The sequence below is a fragment of the Phalaenopsis equestris genome, unplaced genomic scaffold, assembly GCF_001263595.1.
Source record: "Phalaenopsis equestris unplaced genomic scaffold, ASM126359v1 Scaffold000649, whole genome shotgun sequence".
Taxonomy (NCBI): Eukaryota; Viridiplantae; Streptophyta; class Magnoliopsida; order Asparagales; family Orchidaceae; genus Phalaenopsis; species Phalaenopsis equestris.
This window is the reverse complement of record NW_018165089.1, coordinates 310,725-332,046: the sequence shown is the minus strand read 5'-3', so window position 1 is coordinate 332,046 and position 21,322 is coordinate 310,725. Positions and strand designations below refer to the sequence as shown.

General features: G+C 33.4%; 1 protein-coding gene across 1 annotated transcript; it reads right to left on the bottom strand.

Moving 5' to 3' along the window:
• Positions 1 to 7,224: 7,224 nt before the first annotated feature.
• On the bottom strand, positions 7,225 to 21,050 carry LOC110030071 (F-box protein SKIP14-like). Its single transcript, XM_020732618.1, has 3 exons — positions 20,063 to 21,050; positions 15,713 to 16,576; positions 7,225 to 9,149 (listed from the first exon to the last, which is right to left on the bottom strand). The coding sequence occupies exons 2-3, from the start codon at positions 16,472 to 16,474 to the stop codon at positions 8,658 to 8,660; spliced, it is 1,254 nt and encodes a 417-aa protein (XP_020588277.1). The 5' UTR covers positions 16,475 to 16,576; positions 20,063 to 21,050; the 3' UTR covers positions 7,225 to 8,657.
• Positions 21,051 to 21,322: the final 272 nt, after the last annotated feature.

Below are 21,322 nucleotides of genomic sequence, written 5' to 3'. Positions count from 1 at the left end.
GTTCTCACAACAGATTTTAACATGCAAGTTGATCAAGTTTACATGTAATGAAGAATAAAGTAAAATCATCACAATATATTCTCACTCTACTCAATTTTATATCCTACACATGCATACTAATTCATTATAAGAGGGAAGAGTAAAGAAAACTACTCACTACACATGGAGAAACAATAAGAACTTTTCATATTGAACAAGATATTGAAACCATAAACAAAGTAATAGATTCAAATCAAAATACAATTAAAATACTTATCTTAGATTGAAATCAAACTCTCCTTATATAGCAAAAGCAATCTTCTTACAATCCTCTCCAAGAACAAATTGAAAAGAAAAGAAGAAATTCTCACACTCTCTTTCTCTCTCACCTTGTCACCCCACTTGGGGCTCTCCCCCAAGCCTTCTTCTTCTTCTCCCAACTTTTCTTCTCCTCTTTCAATTAGTTCCAAATTCTAAGAGTCATTTTAAAAATATTTTCAAGCCTTAATTATAATTTCCCAAGAGATTCTTAAGTGTCTCTTAAAAAATATCCATATTCATTGAACCTTCCAAAAGGTGCCTCAAGTGCCTCTTCAAAACTCCTTCTAACATCGCCAATCCTTCTATAAATTCTCTCTTATAATTTTCAATGAATTCCCCAAGAGACACATGAAGCACCGCTTCATAAATTGTCCAAATTTGATGTGTATTCTAGAAGATATGTTGAAAATCATTTTTGGCATTTAAGCGCCTTTCTCTTTGTCTGGTGGCACCTAAGCACCATTTTGGGCTCTTAAGCGCTAGGAAAGGCACTTAAGTCCTTGGTTTTGGTCCCTATGAATTTGGTGTGCCCCGGTTCAACTCGGTGCCCCGGTTCAACTCCCGGTTCAACTCGATTTGCTCCGGTTTGCTTCATTTTGGTCCATTTTTGTTCCTTTTGCTCCAATCACTCTAAATTCTTCAATTTGATGTATCTACAACCAAAAATATAAGAAAAAATAACTTTAAAGTGCAATATCATTATAAAATATAGCATAAAAAATAGTACATTTTTAGGCACATCAAGGCTTAAGTTCAAATTTGTTAGCTTCTACGCAATGGTTTGAATACTTAAGCGAATTCCATCTATCGTACAATTAGTGTAATCCCTTAATGAATTATGTGCATTATGATGATCATTAATTGATTCTTGGGTATCTAAATTGATTTGTTGATTTTTCATCATTTTGTCTACAAGTTTTGAAGTTTTTTGTTTTTTTAATTCTCTTAGTAGTCCTCTCTAGTTTTGATTTGTAGTGCTCATGTCTTGTAGGTCCTGAACTATTTATTCACTAACTACAGATACAACCATTAGGTTTCACACAAGTTGAATACACAAAAATATTTTTAGAATTTTCTTTTTCAAACAAGCAAATAGTTACACATAAAAATTAACACTATATATTTCCAAGTCTACATCTAAATGGTTCAACTAAAATTCTCTTAAGTTAACTACATCATTGATTCCCCGACAATGGTGCCAAAAACTTGATACTCACTTCCAGGTGCACTCACACTCAGGGGGCTCACGCAAGTGTACGTGTCGTATCAGTAATATTAAATTTTTTAGTCCAGAATGTCAATTCCATAGAGAATGAGAAAATTAGACTTAAGAGAAGTTCTAGTCTACTAATTTTATTTCTTAGCTTGAAACATAGATTAGGTTAAAGATCTACAAAATGAATACTATGGTATTGCAATCAATTTTAAAGGTTAAATCCTATAAAAATTTAACTATTCTAATTAGATTGGTGATTTTCAAGTTATAGAATTACTTTCCCTTGCAATGATAAGTATTGTGTAGGAAATGTAAAGTGTCAAATGTGAATGTAGCTAGCGATGAATAGAAGCAACTCACTTATTTACCCTCTCCTGAGTGCATAAGGAAGTTTGGTTAAATTATTTTTAATTCCTTAAATCCCAATTTAAACCTATCAAAGACTATTTCCCTAACATTTGCATCTCCCTACAAAGTACGTACATCCTACCATAGCTCTTCTGATTATGGATCATAACACATTTTAACAGTTCACTTAGCAAGAATTAAAAGTAAATGAAGAATCAAAGGTTTCTCATCACATTAATTACTTAAAATCAATTTTAAAAATATTTTTCACTCCTACATATCCTACTTAATCATCACAAGGAAAAGTAAAAGAGAACTACTCAGAAAACTTGAAGAACACACCACAAAGTGTCATTGGAAACAAGAAAATCCACTAACCCAAAGATCTCCTAATCTCCTACTACTCTCCTAAATACTCTCCTCACAATATAACTCAATTCCACACCAAAAAACCATGAAAACATATCTTACTCAATCCTCCAACAAACCTTGCCTCCCCCTTTCCTCTATACCTCCAATAGGTTGTATAAACTCCTCATGAAAACTCATTTTTTAGCTGAGTAACTCCCTACAAACTAAGATCGAACTTCTAAAAACTACCTCCAGCAGTTGTTGGCGCTTAAGTGCTAAGGGTTTGGCACCTAGGTACAGGCTCTCTATTTGCAAAAATCAACAAGGGTGCCTTGACACCCATGGTTTTGGTGCTTAGGTACTAGTAGGGTAGCGCCTTGGTGCTCAATATCTTGGGTTGTCAGGGCAATGCTGGCAGCTAGGCACCTAAGCGCCAATCTTTTGTGATCTCCTTAACTCTAAGTCTCCACAACTTTGCTCCATTTTTAATACTTCTTATACCTGTAAGAAAAATATAAAAATACATTTCTTTAAAGTGCAATTTCATCCATAAAAAAATATAAAAAGTAGTAAGGAATAAAAGCATTCCTTTCTATACAACGGGGAGCTTAGAGAAGTCTTGAAAATGCTCTTTAAATCCACTGTGAGGTTTTTAGTGCTTGGGAATAGCTTGGCCAGTGACTTTGGGCAGAGAAATGGAGCTTTCCCTCCTTATGATTTTTCAGGCATGTGAGCTCTATTGGACATGGATATGGCGTGGGAGGAAATTTTGAGTGATTGGGGAGAGCCTGATTTGGGTGGCCAAGCTCAAATTTGCTCTGGCTTTGACTCTCCATTAGTTGATTTTGGTTTGTGTTGACCTGGCTAACACTTGTTATTTCTTTGGATTTTAGTAACATGGATTTTGTCCTTAGTTTTTTGTCATTCTTTAATAAATTTTCACTTCATTTGGTTTTCTAGAAGGGTTATGATTTCAAGGTTTGGCTTTAGGGTTATGGGGTTTGGTTTTGGATTTTCGGTTATATGCCTTTGGACTTGACTTTTGGGTCATGAACTTTAGGATTTGGGCTTGGGGAATTTGATGTTTGATGTTAGGTTTAGTTTTTTTTTTTTGGCTCTTAAACTTTAATTTGGATAATTAAATATTAATTGAATTTAATTTATTTTGGGTGCACTGATTTGTGTTAATTCTATTTTGGTATTTCATTAATTTTGGTGGTTTTTAAATTAATGTTTCTAATGTTAATTGGTTTTATTGGTGATTTAATTTTTTTTTAGTTTTATTTTGGTGAGTTAATTTATTTTTTATTTATTTTGATGACTTAATTTTTATTTGGTTTAATTTTGATGAAATTTACAATGTTGATTTTAGGCTTCCATTAGGAGGTAAGACTTAATTTGACCTGAAATTAGCCTCATACACAATGGGCCTTTTCTAGACCACAAGGAGGTCCAAGGCTTTGAAGGTGCGAAGACGGCTACCAAAAGGAAACCTAAGCATCAAAGGTAAGAGGATTTCCTAGGGCTTTTTCCATCCTATAAGAGCTCAACTTGGGCTTTAATGCATTAACCTTAATCATCTTAAACAAAATTTAAGGATATAAGGTTTAGCATATGAAACCCTAGGGAGTGAAGACTTGTTTGGAATTCTATATTGGTTTTGGTTCCACTATTATTCATCTAAGAGAGCCACTAGAAAAACCCTATGAAGATGATAGACGTCTTTCAAAAATGAGGTCAATAAGCATCACATGTTATGTTTCACACTTCAAATACACATGGAGAAGAAAATGTACACATGCAAGAATGTGCTTAATCTCACTTGATGGCATGCAAATCAATATTTTCCTAAATTATCTCTCTTGAGTCTAGGCTCGAGTATGGAGAGGTGTACCAAAATTTTGTTGCATGTGGCAAAAAAATGGATGCCTCCATTTGCATGGCATATCATGAAGGATTTTTAATAAAGAGAAACCTTCAAAGTTTAATAGCTTCAAATGTCCATTCAAATGAAGTTTAATCACTGTAATTGTCAATTGATTACAAGATAGGCTAGCGACACTCGACCTGTCATGTAATCAATTGGCAATTACCTTTGTTAAACTTGTTTCAAGCAATTATTTTATCAAATAGATTAGATTAGAGGCTTATCTCACATTTGCAACTTCATAAAAAGAAATTAAAAACCAAAAATGACTTTTTCAAAACTTTCACTTTATTATTATGACTTAGAGTCTTTAAACTAGCACATTAATGTTAATTTGCATTCACATTAATTCCTCATAGAAATGAAATTGGACTCATTGCAATTACATTACTTATGACACATGCACTTATTAGAGCCAGCACAAAGTCTGGTCATGGTTAATGCAAAAGTCATAATAAGAATGGTAATTAAAGATTTCTTACGGGTGCATTATGCAAATAAATTTAAAAATATTTAACTTATCACATTGTAAAGAATTTTCATTAATTATATACCTCTAGAGATCACATTCTCGCACGGACCCCCGAAGGAAACTAGTTTCAAAGGGAGTGACTTTTGAACAAAAACATTGCTTAACTTCTTCCCCAACCAGATCAATCCTTCCCTTAGGGGAAAAAAAGCTTTTTTTGGATTTAATTTGCTCAAATTATTTGTTCGGGCATGCCCATCCAGTGCATAGTCATCACCCATGTGTTGTTGAATGTGAAATTAACAATAAAATGGTTTTCAATTCATTCTTAATTATATTAATACTATTAAATGTTAATGAATATCATGTCTTTTGACCCACATCTTATTTGTAAAGGCAAAGATAGGCCACTTGTTTCTCTAAAGTCTGTCTAAATTAAATTTGATGCAAGCAGTCCTTCTATAGGCACCTAGCCGATGAAGGTGGAGCCTCCATTAGAGCCAGCGAATTAATGGTTGGGATCTCAATAGTAGCCAACTCATGAGATGTAGTTGTTGTCCCTTTGGAATGATCAACTTTTTCTCTTTTAAGAGTTGCATTCCCTTTTCCGCTTCACAAATTATCACCCAATGAGTTTGGTTGTCGGGATGGTGACTTTTTCTGAATTGTTCTCTATCACGGATGTTGAAAAGTGAGACTTAAAAGTAGAAAACACCAAAGAGAAAAAGAGAAGAACATGGAGAGATGATCCCAATATGCGCTTCTTTCATCAATATTTATAAGAATGGAAGAGCACAAAATTTAAGGGAGCTAGCAAAAAAAATAAAAAAATTAGTTAAATATATTGGTTATATTGTAACATTAATTATTATTATTATTATTATACTTTTATTATTTTAACAGTGGTTATATTGTAACATTAATTATTATTATTATTATACTTTTATTATTTTAACAAATCCATTATTAAAAGGATAAGAGAATCAAATAACTAAATGTATATAGCCAAAATTCCGTAGATTTAGTTTAGAGCAGGTATGAGATATGAAGAGAGATAACTCACCAAACAAGTTAGAAATTCGGCCAGAACAAATCAACTTATCGATCGACTCAATTTGGAAGATAATAGCATGCATATGGTGATTTGTACACAAATGTCCGATCAAACTAAGTTAACTCAATAATTCATCATGGAATCCCAAGTTGTCCCATTTTCGAATTGGCAGTGGGCTCCATTAGATCTATCACCTAAGAAGATCAATTTTCCCAACGACCAAGTTGATCGATAGAAGCATCACCGGCAAGCCACGTTTGATGCAAAACATTTTATAAGAAGTAATTATACATGCACGAATACATGTATATAACATTAAATATAATGCCCTCGCCAAAATAAGATTAGAGAAATAGACCAATGATCGCTCCAAATCTGAATGTAATGAGTACTTAGTTTATAATGTATGAGCGAGCCCCTCTAGAAATTTGGGTAACCATTATATTGATTCATATTATTTATTTATTTATATTGATTCATAAATCAAATGAGACATAACCTATAATATTTATGTCATATGTTTGAAAAGTACCAAATATGGTTGTAAATGAATCGTTGCGCTTGTTGAACAGATTAAGCTTGGCTCGATTAACTTTGTTTGTTTAAAGTAGTAAATACATTGAAAAAAAAAAAACTCAAAACTCAAAGTTTAAATAAATCAAATTTGAACATAGTTTAACTCGTTTATAAATATTTATGAACTAACTTGTTTGTTGTTCAATAAGTAATTTGTTAAATGGTCTATAGCTATATATTATATTACTTACATAAAATTTGATTAACTAAAATTTATTTAATTATATTTTTAATAATAATATATTATAATTTAATAACAATATGTATATAAATTTAATGCATTTTTTCTTATTATTTATTTCAATCAACTAATTTGCTAAAATTTAATTATTTTTTGATTGAAAGAACTTATATACTATTTCATTTACTTGGTGTACATTAGTTAAATACTAATTTAAAATTTATTCAACTGTTTATTTCTTTAAATTTATAAATTTAAATTTTTTTATGTGATATGGAAGACATGAATGCCATAAATGTAAAACGGAAAATCTAGGTTTTAGATTTGTAAATACATAGAAATTATGTGGCATGCATTTAAATGTCTGTTTACTATTCAGTGACTGCTATTGCAGAAGCCTTTTTTCTTTTTTCTTCTTTACAGAATTTAAAAAAAAAAATTTCTTTATGCATTTCCATAGAGATGAATATCTTAGGAGTTCGGATTTAGATTTAATATCAAAATTTTTTTACTTTAAATCAACAAGTAATTAACCAAAAGAATAAACTTCAGTTTGATGCGATTGTCCTGTCAATTTCGATCTTGCTGTATTTAAATAAGTTATATAATTCCACTAGATTCGGGACAAATGTAAGTATAAATGTAAATGAAATCATCACTTTACCAAAGTGACATTTAAAGTTTTAAATTGCATTCCTTAATTCTATTCCATTAAAATAAATTTTATAATAAATTTGCTCAGTATTCTTAATTTTGATATAAATATCACAGAACAAGAATCTAATGTACAATGAGAATCTGATTAGCTGACAGGTAAGTCAATAAAACGAGAGGACCCCATGAAATCGAATTACAAGCCAGATCGTGTATACATCGAAAAATAAAACATAAAATGTATATGATAACACCAGTACTTTTCCAAGTACAAGAGAGTATTGAAACTGAAAAGTTATCAGTTGAAATCTCATAATATCAAATGCGAATAAAACCAGATTATGGGTATGAAGTGGAACCATAATATTGGCAGTATTATAAGCACCAACAGAGCCCATCAGATAGAAATGTCCAACCCCCAACCGCATTCAGTACGTGATTAATTTCATAGCCGTAGCAGCATTTATAAGCACCATTTTTTAGGACAGAGACATGATGCAGACCATATTTAATTGCTGCAAATCTACCATGCCTCCATGCACCACGTACATCAAATTAGAGCATGAAGAATCTGTAATCTTCTGTCAGTACTCTTTTTCATAAAAACTGCAAAATATGGTCTGCGGACCATGCTCTATAGAAAAACTTGATCACTGCATGCTCCAGTAATCTTCCCATGTCCAAAAAGCAGAATAAGTAAAACATCTGCATAACAACTCCTTCAAAGCATCCAACAAGAGTTAAAACGAGTGAGAACGTGATGAGGCACGGGAATTGCAGAGACAACAAACCAAGTTTAACTGCAACTCGAGAACAGTAAACTTTGGACTTCAATCCCGCCTTACAACTTTGGCAGCATTCAGAAAGAATGAACGAATGAAAAAAGAGAAATAATAAAACTAATTCCAAGTAACTGAGATAAGGCTGATGATGATGATGCTGATAAGACTTCAAACACAAACTTGGGAGTTGTCGGAATATGAAAAAGCAGCTTCACCTTAAGGTTGTGTTCCAAAAGCTTCAGAAGTATAGAATTGATTTACAATGAAGGCAAGGCATAATATCACATAAACCACTCTAGGTTTGTCAGAAAATGCAGAAACAGCTTCAAAATAGGAGATGTTCAAATGCTGAAAATCGTGTAGAAATGCCTCCAATAAAGGTGGGCAAAACATCAAATAACCTTCCATTCCTTCAACTTAGTTTTCTTCTATTTCCAAATGTCATTTTAGCATCCCACTTTTTCTTCTCCTTTCTTCACCAGTGGTTTGGGTAAAGATATATAGCACAAATAATGCTCCAAGAGCTTAAACTCATTGTAGAGCTGGCCTAACAGTTCTTTTTTTTTTCTCAAATGCCGTTTCTAGCATAATTCCGTTATTCATCTTCACTTCTTGGTTAGTGTCGCATCATATATAACAAGAATCACAAATTATGCTCCAACACAGCTTGTAACTAGCAACAAACATAAAGTTTACACTATCTGCATCATCACAGACCTATAGCCCAGTTCCACAGCAGCATTGCCAGCAAAATAGAAACAAGTACAATGCCGCATAGAAATTTCCAGTTGGCATTGGCTCATTTCTCAAATATATATTCACTTGGAGAAGTATTCTTCCAGCAGGCCGAGCAGACAAATTCAAGACAAAATGTCTCCACATATTCACAGTTGCCAATACACCGACCACATTGTAGACACCTTGGAATGCAAGTATCACATGCCCTGCAATGTTCCGGGCCTTTGCTACGGCAGCTTTCTAAAGAACAATCAAAAACAAGCCTGCACTTCTGACAAATAGGACAGATCTCAATATCAATGGGACAACCTTCCTCATCATCACAAGCTAGTGATGAGACGCTGTTGTGATAGAACTTTAGTTTCCGAGCTTTTGCTCGGCATAGTTCATCTGCGCCTACTAAAAACCTTAATTCATCAAACTGTTCTGGAGATGCAATGAATAGCCTACCAAGTTTTATGGTCTTCAGACCAGGCATCCCTGATAACTTGAGAGGCTTCAGGCTATTTATGAGGCCCTCCACACTCAGCCTCAGACACCCATGTATGCTTAACTGCATCAAAAAAATTAAATGAGAATGACATTTTCTTTTTCCAACAGTAGTAACCAAGTTAAAACTCATATTTGAAAGATATTTTTATCATTAAATTAAAATACATTAAAAATTAAATGAGTAAGGCTCGTTGAGTAGAACTACAGGCATAATAAAAAGAACATAACAGATTCTAGTCAACAAAGAGATTCACTAACCGATTAAGCACATTTAAAAATAGATTAAAAATGAAAACAGAAAGGCACAAATGAAGTAAACTTCAAGACATACTTGAAAGACAATAACAGATGATAGTCAAAAATAGATTTGCTAACATATTAAACCCATTTGAAAACTTTGACCAAGAATAACCATCCATAATGTAATACCTTTTTAGTTCTACAAGTAGGAACCTAAACAAGCTTAACTATGACATTTGGGAGTAAAGAATGCACATTGGATCAACCTGGAAAGAACATTCAAGTGAAATCAAATGTCATCCATGAGCTGCAGCATAATTTTAAGAACCCTTTTGTCCTAGAATAATATAGAACGAAGTGTTAATACAACAAAACAATATATTATGATCTTAAGACATTCAATTTAACAAAATATGAAAAAAAGGTATTTAAAACAATTCTGGGGCCAGCATCAAGCTTACAAGTGCTGAACAGATAATGCTTGAGCCACTTCACTTAAAATCAAGCAAGATAAAAAAGCAACTGCCAGCACCTGGGCCAGATTACCCTCAGTCTATCCAAAAGAATTACAGAACCAAAATAAAGCCCACTCAATAATCACAAGTAATTAAAAATAACAAGTTACCAAAGAATGGCCACTATCATGCGCTACATCATGCATAATGGAGAAAACCCACCCACACAACTCCCACTCTTTTCACTAGTGGGTGAGCACACAGGCAAAAGCATGCATGCCTTCCACAATGATATGTTTTAAAGTAGGGGTGCATGTGCATGAATGCATAGTTTTCATTGCGACTTCTAAACAAGTGTGTATCAGTATTTTTATGTTCAGGAGAATAAGAAGAGTGTGTGTGGGCGTGTGCACACCCATCTTGATTAGAATATTTGGGAGCAAGTTTAATATCACTAGGACAGATAGGCTACCTGATATTTATACCTGAAACCTGTAACAATGAAAACAGGTCGGACAACCAAATAGAAAAAGAGAACAAAAACTTTGATGTGAAAGTTCAATGAGCTCAAAATAAAAACAGAAAAAAGAGATAAGAGTATGCTCAAAAAAATAAGAACTTTGGTCAGATTTTAGCAGGCAGATTGAGAAAAGAATAGTTTGCAGCTCCCAACAAATTTCACCAACTTTAAGGACTTTGTATTAAAATGCCAGAGCAGCACATAACAAAAGCTCACATGTTTGCTAACCTCTCCTAACCATGAAAAAGAGGGACTCTAATTAAGGATAACCTGAGGCACTATTTTTAATTCTGGACCTATCCTAATCTTCTTAAATGCAAATTTCCGCCCTATTTTTGTGTGTGGGTGTTTGGGAGTTGAGAGTAAAAACTCAATTAATATCCCAAGTTTTCCCTCTTTGATATGGTTTGTCACAATCAGGGTTCCCACATCCACTACAGGCCACACTGGATAGGGATAAACAAGTTATTAAGGCCATTTTTTGTCAAAGATGGACTGACATGTCGATTCTATCAACTAGACCAAGAGGCTTAAAAGCATAAGTGGCATGGCCGCTGTGGAACTGATCAAATTTACATTATGAGCTATATATCAATTAAGGTAATATTTTAGGTATAGCAACTCATTAAAAACCAATTCCCAATCCTTACCAACTCAAAGTTACAAATCATGCCCAACTTTATTGCATAGATGTGAAATGGTTTCTTACAAGAAGTCCTTGACATGTTTTTAAGGAGATGGGAGGTGGGCGGCAGCTCAAACTATGTATGCAGCAATTATTTTAACCTTCTTTAAATAAGTTTTTTTCTTTTTCTTTTTTTAATTTTTTTTGCTAGTTTGTATTTTTCTTAACCTCAAGCACAAAGCAATTTTTAGGTCACCACGATAGGCTTGGAGAACTTCTTTAGATAAGTGGCATTGGACCCAAGATGGCATTCGTTTCTAACCATCTGTAACTTTTTTAAAAGCATTTTGTGCTTGAAAAGCAAAAGAGGGGCTTAATTTTCTAGCAAGCATCTGTACCATAGAATGGACTCTAAAATAGTTCAACACTTTGTTTTAACCTTTTAAAAGTACTTGAGCATACTTTTTTTCCAAAGCTAGCATCAAACTATAGGACCATTGGAGCACTCATTAATGTAGTATCAAGTGATCCCCATCAATTAATAGGTGGAATTGATTTCAATTAAAGTGACCTTAAAGCCTCCTAACATAGGATTAGACTCTTTCAAAATATGGGGTTTAAGTATTTCTCTTTAGATAAAACAATCACCTTTACTAAGGTCAACCTTTAGGACTTTGTTACATTGCTCGATATTTCGCAGTAACCTAACATTACTGGTTTATCATGTTTAAAATGCCTCCAAGCTATTCTTTTGCTGTCTGTCATGCAAATTAAGGCACCAAAATTAACATTGCCATGGGATTTGCTAATTTCAACAACCAAATGCAAGTGAACTCCCAAGATAGCTAAATAATTGGAAGCAACTGAACGTTAAAATTTGCATCATTTGATCAATTTCAATCAATAAAAAATGTATTAGAGGAATAATTATCTTTATAAGGTTTTAAGTAACGAGATATGCTTTAAGATGTTATTTCACTGATGAGAATACTATTATCATTTCTTGAAGACAAAACACATGATATAGACTATTATGTATTCTCTCTTTATACCCTTCTATTTTATATGGATTTATAACATTTCGTCATATTAAGAATCCAAGTTTTTTTTTTTTCTCTTTATACCCTTCTATTTTATATGGATTTATAAAATTTCTTCATATCAAGAATTCAAGTTTTTTTTTTCTTTTTTTTGAAATTACATTACTTTTTTATTGTGTTGCAATACCCTTCGAAGTATTAGGGCATTTTTTAACTTTTAAGAGATTTTTATTCGTTTTTTTAATTCATTGGGATTTAAAAACAAACATTCTAACATTCTAAATTTTTTTTTTTTAAGATTTTTATGTAAATTTCTATAATCTACAAAAATTAACATGATTCTAAAAAAAGTACAAGGTCTTTTCCATAAATTTGCCATAACAGGCAGACAAGGGGATTGCTAAGGCATCGACCAGGACTAGATGATATGGCATACCAAGTAAACGATGAGTAATTTTGGTCCCCTTGTTGATATGGCATACTAATGTAGCATGTTGTATTGAACTACAATAGCCAAGAGGAGCACAGCATAAACAATGATAAGTCTGATTGGTGGCGTCAACAGAATCACCAAATGTCAAACTCTCTAGATGAGTGATACATCAACTACAATTCTAAGGTTGATATGGATATATGCTTAGCAATGCTCTTGAAAAATAAAAAATAATGCATGATTACAACAATGCATGATAATATTGAATTGACAAATGGGCTGGCCCATCAATTATGTGACTACTTTCAACAAACAAAAATACCATTAAATTTAGATTACCCCAATCAATTTACCATCCAAGTAAAAATAAATTTGAGTAGAGAAGATTTACATGCGTTGCCAATCCAAGATTAATAATCTCAAATAAATGGCAATGCAATAACCTAACTCAAAAATGGGTATCACTATAGTATTAAGAATCTAATTGATGCTCCCTTTTCCTCTTCTCACACTATCATGCACACAATCCATCATTCTTCTTCAATGATGAGCCTAGGAGAAAATAAGAGAAATTTCCATATTCATGTTATTGGTTCAATCAAAAAAACATACATAGTATGGAAAGACAGTGACAATGGAGATGTAGACATAAGTATTTGGAAGACCATGTCAAACAATAAACCTAAGTTCAAACACCGATTTTTATGACACCTCATTGCTAAAATCCAACGCATTTAGAGACCCCCCCTCCCCCCCCTCCCTTAATAACATCAATTGTTGGCCTTCCATGTAGCAAGATGCCAAGTCTAGCATCGATCAATTAGCTATTATTACTAATTTGGTATTTTCTAGTAGGCTTTTGGACTCATAGATTAGAGATTTCTTTCTTCCAGACTAACCTTATCCTCATTTCTTCACGACAACTATAAAGGGGTGGATGCTAAGGTAGGCTTTTGGACTCATAGATTAGAGATTTCTTTCTTCCAGACTAACCTTATCCTCATTTCTTCACTACAACTATAAAGGGGTGGATGCTACCAAGTAATAATCCCTTCACAACTCATGATTCCAATTATATCAATGGTGAAAAAACTTTAGCCTTTCTTATATGCTATTTTGACAGGTTCATTGTTTTTCTTAAAGGTTCGAATGTTGGGCTGCAGTTTATTTATAACTTATAAATAACATTTGCCTTGTTCTGCATCATACAAATTATCCCAAGCATGTTTAGTTTGTTGCCTCCCAGGGTTCAATAATGACAACTTCTTGTTTATTTGGCCTAAGAATTTGTTCATTTACTTATCTGTGATAAATAAAATTGTGCAAGAAATTTATTGACTAGTAAAACTACTTGGTGTTTCAAGCTGTGTATTATTTTTAAAGTAGTGATTACAATTTTGCATAAATCATGACTGGTTTTGAATTTGTAATATATGAGTTAGCATATGGGTCTCATTTGCACAAAAAACCTTTTTTAATTAGCTACATGACAAAAAAGTACTCATATGCTACTCATGCTTCATTTCTGTAGGTAGCATTTAACAACAACAATAATAACCCCTATCATATGGAAAGCAAAAAAGCTCAAAGCAATGCAAACAAGCTTCAGCACATTCCTTCTTCGTTCCTTTAGCTAATGAAATATAGCAATAACCAATTAATGGAATATAGCAATAAACAATTATTGGAATATAGCAATAACCAATAAGTAACTTCATTGGGCAAACATTGAATTGTTCGGCAATGATAGATTAAAAGGCTGATGTAGCAAATTACATATAACTTCAGTAGACTTTTATTCTTTAGTTCAGGCATGATCGATCAAAAAGTTATTAGTTTCCAATCAAGTCTTTATTCAATATTATCAGTTTTTGATGAGTTGAATTACCATCAAAGATGAGCACATTAGCTGTGTATCACGATTATCTAACCAATGGATACTTCTTATCATGTTTCTCGTATTTTGGGGCGATCATGTGTTTGAAAATATTTTATTATTATTTATAGAATCAATTAGTTGAAAATATAAATTGAACTAACGTTTGTGAAGTTCAATAAAGTCAATTATGGATCAAATCTGCATGCTAATTACTACCCAGCATGAACGCCCATAATTACAGAAAGATTAAAATCAATATTTGTTTAAATGACGCATAACTGCATGCTATCAATGTGAGATTGCGCACTACTTTTTCTTTGTATTACCTATTTCTAGTACTTCGTAACATTGGGAGATGTTGGGGAAGTTCTGCTCAACCAACCTCAACTTTAACAAGCCCGATGAATTTGTGAAGTCCAACTTAAAAGCATTTGAAATCTTGAACACTTGTACCTTATTTTTACAGCAATTTCAGCCTTCTAAATGTGACGGTAATATCATTGACATCAGATGACTTCATCAATCTAGGCTCTACCATGACTTTCGTTTGTGTGAACCTACAACCAAAAATGTCAAAGGCCACAAATGCACGGTGACACTAATAAAGATGGGCTCCTGACCAATAAAGAATGGCCGATGATAGAAGCCTCCTTGACTTGAGCTCTACAAGAATTAAAGAAATGCATGTGAAGGAATCATCAATGCTGCTAAGGCAAAGTAAAAGAAAGATGCAGGAACCTCCATAGAGCATAAAACTTCATTGGAAAAGTGATTGCTATGACTGATTTGGCTGTAATACTTTGATGTACCTCCCTACACTTTCAGTAAGTCTCCACAATTCTGGTATTTTTAATAGATGGAGAGGAACTCCGCCTCATCACTTGGCTATATAGGATTAAATCTAAGTGGATAGGGTTGGAACTTATGGTTGTTTAAACCAGTTGGATGAGCCCACAAAATAAAGACAGAATTTAAAATGCTTTTAGATAGCCAGATCAATCTTATTTAAGTTTATATATAATTACATATCACATTTAGAATTTTATCAAGAAGAGCACATAATTGGATTTCCAAGTGAGCGTAATTAAATGCTTCTGAGCCTTTTCTTTTTCTTTTCCTTTCTGATTCAGTTAAACAAGAACTATGAATCAAATGGAATTTCCTGAATGCAATCATTTGAAAAATTTTAGCATGAACCTCTTCTAAAGATTTCATTTCAGGCCAACCAAACTAGGTCCACAACTACATTTGTGTTTTAATGAGTGGGAAAAATGGGAACCACATAATCTTGATGATAAAAGGTGTTAGATAGAAAGCAAAAAATATGATTAGTCTGCATAAAACATACCAAAAGATTCTATAAGCTGTGTCAAAATTGAACTTCCTATAGAAAAAAAATTTAAGCAGGATGAAATATATCACAGAAGGCAACCTTTTTGAGCCTCAGATTTCCACTCAGCACCCGCCTGAGGCCAGCATCAGTGATCATTGAGGATCTCATCAAACTCAGACATTGCAGGCTTCCTTGGGCCCTCTCTGTCAACTGATAAAGAGCATCATCAGTTATTTTCTCACTCAATGGAGAATCAATGTGGATGTGTCTCCATAACAGGGTGTCGTTCTGGACAGCAAAATGCAATGACCTGCAAACTCTTTCAACGGAAAGAAGATCTTGGACGCCCAAATATCCAAGGGATAAGAACAGTCCCTCATGTATGAAACTCCCATCTTTATCAGAATGAAAAGCATCGCTTGTAGTAACAGGAGCTTCCTCCACAACCCCAAAACTTTCACCTCCGGTAACATCAAGTACTAGTCCTGAGAAGCTCTTGTTACAGAAATCAACAACATAACTTCCAGGATTCAATTGAGTCTCAAAAGAAGACAAAAGAGCCTTTTTCCAATAGTAACTCAAGACAGCAACAATAGCATCACCATCCATGAGATAATCATCATTATTAGTTTCAATCCATTCTGCAATAGTTTCAGATATTTTGGTGCCCAAATCTATCTCCAATAAAGTACTGTCCAGATTCATCTCAAATGGATCCACCGGCAAAAGGTCTGTGGGATCATAAGCACATTTGCCTTCATGCGATTTCTCATCCCTGCCAAAGCCTCCATCGTCATGAACATTGATATCCCAGTTCCGCCAGTCATGAAAGAAGAAGCTTTTGCACTTCTCATGCATCATGGTGATGTAGCTCAAGAGAAGGCACTAAGATTGGGGGTGTTGGAATTACAGGCTGTTTTGTCCCAGGTCTTTCAGAGAATACCTTTGAAAAAATAGAGTATTCTGCAACAACAACAACAATAAAATTGTTATACAAATGCTTAGCATTGAAGTGAACTCTTGGACCATATAAGATACTAAAAAAATCCAGTAAACAGCCTAACATCTTTGTTGTATCTTTTAAAATCATCTATCATTTTTCAAGTCAATTTTAGTAATATGCTCTACTGCAAACTCTGATCCAAATACTTTTTTTTTTCTAGCAATCATAGAACCAACAAAAGAAAAGATAGCAATGCATTTAAAGGAACTTAAACTCAATTTCCTTTAAAAGAATTAAATCTGCAAATGAAATAGAATAAGAGATAAATATGTTGATTATTTTAAAAATGATTAAAGTATAGATGAGGCCCTTATGGATCTTGAACACCATGAAATATTTAAATTATAAATGAATTTTTACTAAGAATCACATTTCAAACTTATATTAATATTTAAGATTAAGATTTATGGTTTATGTCTTTATGGTAATAAATTTAATAAATATTTCAATAGTTTTTCATATTTATAAATCATTTTTAATGGTAAGTGCTTTTTCTCTTCCTTGAGGCTTACGTCCGCCTTGCATATATATTTCTTTTCTTTTTTTTTTAGAAAGCCCAAGGGCTAATATATTAATCAGAAGGAAAGATACATATAGATTGTATAAGAGGGTCCAAGCATGATACCCTACCCACACGGTAAACAACACATGCAAATGGTTCCAGAAAAAAAAGAAAAAACAGAAAATTACATATATACATATACAAAAAAAGAAAATACATAAAATAAGATAAACACCCCAGCCTTGCACGCGCGCGCACACACAGATCTATATATATATATATATACTCTCTTTGGAGACATCTGATAAAATTGGAACTATACATAGAAGATTAGCATGGCCCCTGCGCAATATATATAAACAAATAACATATATAAATATATATATGTAAACAATGTAACAATTTTACATTTTTTTTTAATTAATTGACAATTTTAGAATGATTTTCTATCTATGGATTATGTTGTTTTTCTAATCTATTATAAAACATGACAGCATTTATAGTAATAAACATTTATAATAATATCTTTATAATAATCAATTATATAATTGAGCGAACCAAGAAAACTCTGTAATTGACGGAGATCAGTAATTTCATCTAAAAATTTAGAAACGAATTCGATCTCTTTATATTGACACAATTGTATTTCGGACAATATTATGTCCCAAAAATCTTATTTCGGTTTGAAATAATTTGATTTTTGTGCAAAAATTACCAGACCATTGCCCTTGATAAGTCATTACAATGTTTGTAAATAATTAAAATGTTCCTCAAGTGATTTAAGGAAAACAAGAACATCGATGTAATAAACAGAATATGAAATAAAAATTTCATTCATTATTTGTTGAAATTCAGAAGAAACATTTTTTAATCTGAATGGTATAACATTCCATTCATAGTGACCAAATAAAACAGTAAAAAACATTTTATATCTGTCAGACTCAACGATTTGAATCTATCAGTATCCATATTTTAAATGGAAATCCAAAAAAGATATTTGAGCACAAATGTCTATACTTAAGATAGTCTTAATTGTGAATCATATAAGAAAATTCTCACTTCATTACAATGTGTTGAAATTCAAAACAATTATAATGAGAATAAAACAATTGTTTATAGCAAGACGACAATTAATCGCATCTTGCACCATAAAAAATAGAGTTTAACTCCTTTTCCAAAATAAACAAGTTAAATTTATTCATCATATAACTAATTAAAAAAATTAATTTATTTTAATTATTGTACCTATGTCCAAACTATGAATCATGCTTTTTTAGTTATTAATCCAAGGCATGAGCATTATTGGCTCTTCGTGTTAATGTCTGAAATTTTAAATAAAGAAATACCAATTTGATTTTTAGCATATTGAAACAAATTTGACACCACCAATGAAATCCTTCTGGAAGCAATCACTAATCTCTATCCAGCCTGAACTTAATCTTATCCATAACTCGACAAAATAAAAAATGATTTTCTAACAAACGGTATGTGTGAACTGCTCTTCTTCTGTTAGACACAAATATCTTGGATCTTCGTTTGGAATCCTTGTCATCAACAAGACAGCATTAATAACAAATCTTTATGACGAACCTTCTTCATCAAAAGGTGGTCTGCAATTATTGTCGGTGACAAAGTAATTCAAATTAAAAAAGTCATCACATCCAATGTTTCCATTATTCCAGAACCAAAATCTCAAGAGTTCTCCCTAAAAGGAATGCATGACCAGACTAAGCGAAAATATCCTCGCTTCATCAAAAGGTGGTCTGCAATTATTGTCGGTGACGAAGTAATTCAAATTAAAAAAAGTCATCACATCCAATGTTTTCGTTATTCTAGAACCAAAATCTCAAGAGTTCTCCCTAAAAGAAATACATGACAGACTAAGCGAAAATATCCTCGTGAATCCCCAGAGCAAATCAAGCAACAAATACAAAGGCTTTATCAAAAACAAATGAAAGAATTATTAGAATCAGAAAACAACATGTTAGTCTCCAATAGTGATTCAAACGACAAAGACAATTGGGAGCAAATGGTGACCCACCTCGGCTCAAATTGACCAAATCAAGATAAAAACAACTTAAAGTGAACCCTCAATGAGGTCACTTCAGAGAAATATTATGGGCAATAATTTTGATGGTTGAAATAGTATCGATTGGTGAAATTTTGATAGCAATAATATCGGTTGATGTAATAGTGTCTGCAATTATTTTTAATTTTATGTCACATCAAATAGATATGTTATCTGTTATTAAGTTGTAATGTATTAAGTTTGGAGTCCGTCCTCAACTATAAATAATGGCATGTTTTATTTGTTATGAAAGATTTGGATGGTAGGAATGTAAAAAAGTAGAGTTTAGGAGTTAAAAACATGAATACATAGGAGTTGGGTTGTAAGTAGGCAAATGCCCCAAAAAGATAACAGCAACCAATGCATTGGTGCAACACAACAGTCATTTCAAATCAAAATAACTATCCTGCTTGAAGCAATGCACCAGAATAAAAATGGAAACCTGCTAAATTTTATTGGTATAATCAACAAGAACTAACCCAGTAAAGAAATTAACAAAAAGCAAAGTGTTAATTGCTCAAAATAAATACTTTATGATCCATAAAAAAATTGCGGTAAAAAAAAGGGTCATTAAAATGAACAAATCTCCAAAACAAACAAAGCACCAAACCTTAAAGTAACATAAATACATGATACAACAAAAATAAAAACATCCTGACGACCAACACAACATAAAAAGGGAAAACTATGTAAATCTAAGCATAAAAAGGGCATCTAAACATCAATAACAGCCTCGCTAAACTTCCAAGCATTTCTTCTGTCGAATTGCTTTCCATATCCCCTCTCCTCAAATCAAACCCATCTATTTATCTAATTCTAAATACTCCTCATCCAATCCAACCCAGTGTTTACCAAAATCATGTGAAAGGAAATTACCTGATGCCAGAGGCTGAGAATTCGCCGGACAAGCCCTGGTTCACAACCAAGAAGAAAATAAGGGGAACCACGGCAAAAGAGGAACAACGTGATTGTAACGCGAACACACGCTAGATATGAACACCGTAGAAAATATCCAGATTCAAGAGTATATATGAGCGTTCGAAGGAGAAGTTCTAATCGTGATAACGCTGGGGAGCGAACATTTGATGACGAGCTGAAAACAAAAAAAAAAAAAACAGGAAGAGAAATGGAGAGAGCGGTGAGGTTATAGAGTGCGAACTGTGCGGCACAGCGGCTCCCCTGTGCAGGGTTGCGGGTTTAGAATAGGTTTTTGAGTGGAAATCGCCTAAATCAATGGAGGTGAGAAATCGCCGTAGAAACCCTCGGGCACAACAAGGAGGATGATAAGACGGGGAATCAAAATGAGAGATCAACAAACGTGCTTGTTTTGCAAACAAGCACACCGGCAATGGATTAAAGAAAAAGTTATTCAGATTCCAAATAAGGAAGAAACCCTAACCGTGCTCAACACGAGGAGAGACGAGTGACCGCCAAGCACGAGGGTAAAGCAAGAAGAAGAGGATAAGATCGGTTACAAGAAAGGTAAGTACGAGCCGAGCGGCTTAGTTTCTCGGTGTCGAAGGTATAAAATAACAGAAATCACGAGATCGCCGAAGCCAAGATCTCGCCGGAGAAACCCACGCACACAACCGAACGGATTAAAATACGATAAATCAAGATACCGAGATGTCTGAAAACACACAACGGAGATAATCACCAAAGAAGATAACCGTATTCCAGATAGGATCTGCTCGTCGGAGAGGGAAGAAACCCTATCCGTGCCAAGAAATTCAGCGGAGGCGAGAAGATCGGTATGACGTGGGAAAGACGAGGTCTTTATTAGAACGCGATAAATTTTTCCGCGGTCTTAAAAGTTTTGGTGGGAAGGAGAGGTGAAAATTGTAAGCGGGATTGGGCGTTGGCGCATGGCTGCGCGGTAGCGTGCGCTTTAGGTTGTGCGGTCGGGGTGGCTGCACATCTTATGCACCATATAGATGGACGGGTGCTGTACGACGCGATTTGAAGACATTGATTTGCGTTAATAGTCGAATTCATTGAGATTTAATAAATTGTTGGCTACGTATGCCTGCTCTTACTTTGTGGCGAAGATTGCGGCTGGGAGAGGGAATAATGTTCGAACATAATTTTAAAAATTATGTAGTATTTGAGTAATTAGCTTACTTTATATTATATATA

Excerpts from the sequence above, each read along its gene's own strand:
- LOC110030071 (XM_020732618.1), bottom strand. The coding sequence starts at position 16,474 with ATGATGCATGAGAAGTGCAAAAGCTTCTTCTTTCATGACTGGCGGAAC. Across the intron at positions 9,150-15,712 it reads GAAATCTGAGGCTCAAAAAG|TTAAGCATACATGGGTGTCT; the intron begins GTTGCCTTCTGT and ends TTTTTGATGCAG.